The sequence below is a fragment of the Trichechus manatus genome, unplaced genomic scaffold (genome assembly GCF_000243295.1).
Source record: "Trichechus manatus latirostris isolate Lorelei unplaced genomic scaffold, TriManLat1.0 scaffold00062, whole genome shotgun sequence".
Lineage (NCBI taxonomy): Eukaryota > Metazoa > Chordata > Mammalia > Sirenia > Trichechidae > Trichechus > Trichechus manatus.
In genome coordinates, this window is record NW_004443998.1 from 7,143,952 (window position 1) to 7,146,308 (window position 2,357).

General features: G+C 54.5%; 1 protein-coding gene across 1 annotated transcript; it reads right to left on the minus strand.

Annotated features, from left to right (window-relative positions):
* Positions 1-455: 455 nt before the first annotated feature.
* On the minus strand, positions 456-2,078 carry P2RY1 (purinergic receptor P2Y1). The gene has a single exon (XM_004379183.2). The coding sequence runs from the start codon at positions 1,812-1,814 to the stop codon at positions 693-695; it is 1,122 nt and encodes a 373-aa protein (XP_004379240.1). The 5' UTR covers positions 1,815-2,078; the 3' UTR covers positions 456-692.
* Between the last annotated feature and the right edge of the window lie 279 nt (positions 2,079-2,357).

Sequence of the window (2,357 nt, forward strand, 5' to 3'; positions counted from 1 at the left end):
TGGCTGCAATCAAGCCCTTGGCTGCTAACTTTCGGCTGCTAACTGAAGGGTTGGAGGTTCCAATCCACCAGCTGCTCTGCGGGAGAAAGATATTGCAGTCTACAGCAGTCCGCTTCCGTAATGATTTACAGCCTTGGAAACCCTATAGCGCAGGTCTTCTCTCTCCTATAGGGTTGCTGTGAGTCAGAATCCACTGGATGGCTGTGGGTTTTGTTTTTTCTTGTATATGAAATATTTCTGAAGATGTAGAGTTCCAACCTGCTCCCAGCATGGGGTCTTAAAAATAATAAAGTTTACAGGAACCACAAACTCAAGTTTCAAGCAGTCAGGTTGTTTTTTGAGAAATGATTAGTATCAAAATTTCCCCAATACTCATGTGCACACACACTTTCAATGTGTATGTGGAGATGCAGACAGAAGCTTGTAAATTTTCAAGGAAGAACAAAAGGTAAATGTTTAACTAGGGTAGTATAATTTTATTATACATACTTCTAGTCAGAAAGAAGGGAAACCTTGAAAGGAAGCCCACACTAGCTAAGTGTGGGTGTGGGCATTTCTACTTTTAACTTTTTTGCTCTCAATTTCCTCTAGTCTTACTAGAAACTTAAAGGGGGGAAAAACCACTTGGCTCTATTTTAGCATCCTACCATGTAACTAACAAAAGTGAGGTTTTTGGGGGGATTCCTTTGCCTTCACAAGCTTGTATCTCCATTCTGCTTGAACTCGGATAAAATATTGAGGGTCATGTCTTCACTCTTGGACTGCAAATTTCCCTCACTTCTTCTGGAAGCCTTCCTGGTTGCCCGGGAGAGTCTCCTTCTGAAAGTATCTCCCGCCAGGAAATAGAGAATAGGGTCCACGCAGCTGTTGAGACTTGCTAGACCTCTGGTCACCTGGTAAGTGGCATACACCTGGTCATTGAAAGCACACATTTCTGGGGTCTGAAAATCCAGCCGGGCCCTCAAGTTCATCGTTTTCATCACATGGAAAGGGATGTAAGACACAGCGAAAACAGTCAGCACGATAATCACCAGGTAAATGGATTTCCTCCTGAGAGGCGAGTTGTCCAGGTCATTGTAAATCAAAGCTTTCACAATTAATCCGTAACAGCCCAAAATCAGCACCAACGGGACACAGAACATGGCCACAGTCGTGCACATGCTGTAGATGAAATAACTTCTCAGGTAGTCGTCCGAGGTGGTGTCGTAACAGGTGGTTTTGTTCCTCCGGAGCCCGGTGCCGGAGTAGAAGAGGATGGGGGAGATGCCCACCACCACGGTGAGCCACACCAGCACGCTGACATAGACGGCGTTCTTCTTCTTCAGCCTGCCCAGCGACTTGAGCGGATACACCACGCCGCTGTAGCGGTGCGCGCTGATGCAGGTCAGGAACAAGATGCTGCCATAGAGGTTCACGTGGAAGATAAACCTCTGCAGCTTGCACATGGCATCCCCGAAGATCCAGTCCGTCTTATTGAAGTAGTAGAAGATAAGGGCAGGCAGAGTCAGCACGTACAGAAAGTCCGCCAGGGCCAAGTTGAACATGTACACGGAGATGCCGCTCCACGGCTTCATGTGGAAGACGAACATCCAGATAGCCACGCTGTTACCCAGGAAGCCGATGATGAACACCAGGATGTAGACAGCGGGCAGGTAATAGAACTGGAAGCCGGTCTTGGTCAGGGAACACTTGAATGAAGCGGCGGCGGCGGCGGCGGTGGAGATGGCCGTGCTGTTCCCCCAGGGCGAGCCCGGGCCGGCCAGGAAGGCGGCGTCCGTCCCGTTGGGGACAGCGGGCCACAGCACCTCGGTCATTCTCTCCTCTCCGACTTAGGCGGCGGCTCCTAGAGGCAAGCGGCGGCGAGAAGGCGGCGAGGGGCGCAGCGAGCATCGGAAAAGCGGTCGAGCGGCAGGAACCGGGCGCGGGAGGTCCTCACCGAAAGGGGCGCGCGGGGGCTCGCCCACGCCGGCTCCGGCTCCGCGCTCGGCGCGGGCCATGAAATCCGCCCGGGGCCGCGACTGCGCCGGGCTGGCGGGCGGGCCAGCAACTTCCCCGTGCGGCTGGCAGCGCCGAGTTTACACAACAGGGCGCTCGGGGCACTGCTGCCGACAACTTTCCGACTGCGCCTTCCAGAGGGGCGGCGGATCCGCGCCGGAGAGCGCGCTCGGGGCGCAGCGAGGTCTAGCCCAACTGGCTCCGAGGCGCTCCGGCTCGGGGAGGGCGCTCCCCAGCCTCCTTCCCCCAAAGATCAACTTCGTTTGGGCATCGTCCTTTCCCTACCTTGGAAGCAGGCAGCTCGGCTTCGGGCCCCGCGCCCCTTTCTCCGCCCTCCCGCCTCCGCGCTCAGCCTCTAGGGG

What these genes read in the sequence shown, in the direction of transcription:
- P2RY1 (XM_004379183.2), bottom strand. Translation starts at nt 1,814, where the DNA reads ATGACCGAGGTGCTGTGGCCCGCTGTCCCCAACGGGACGGACGCCGCC.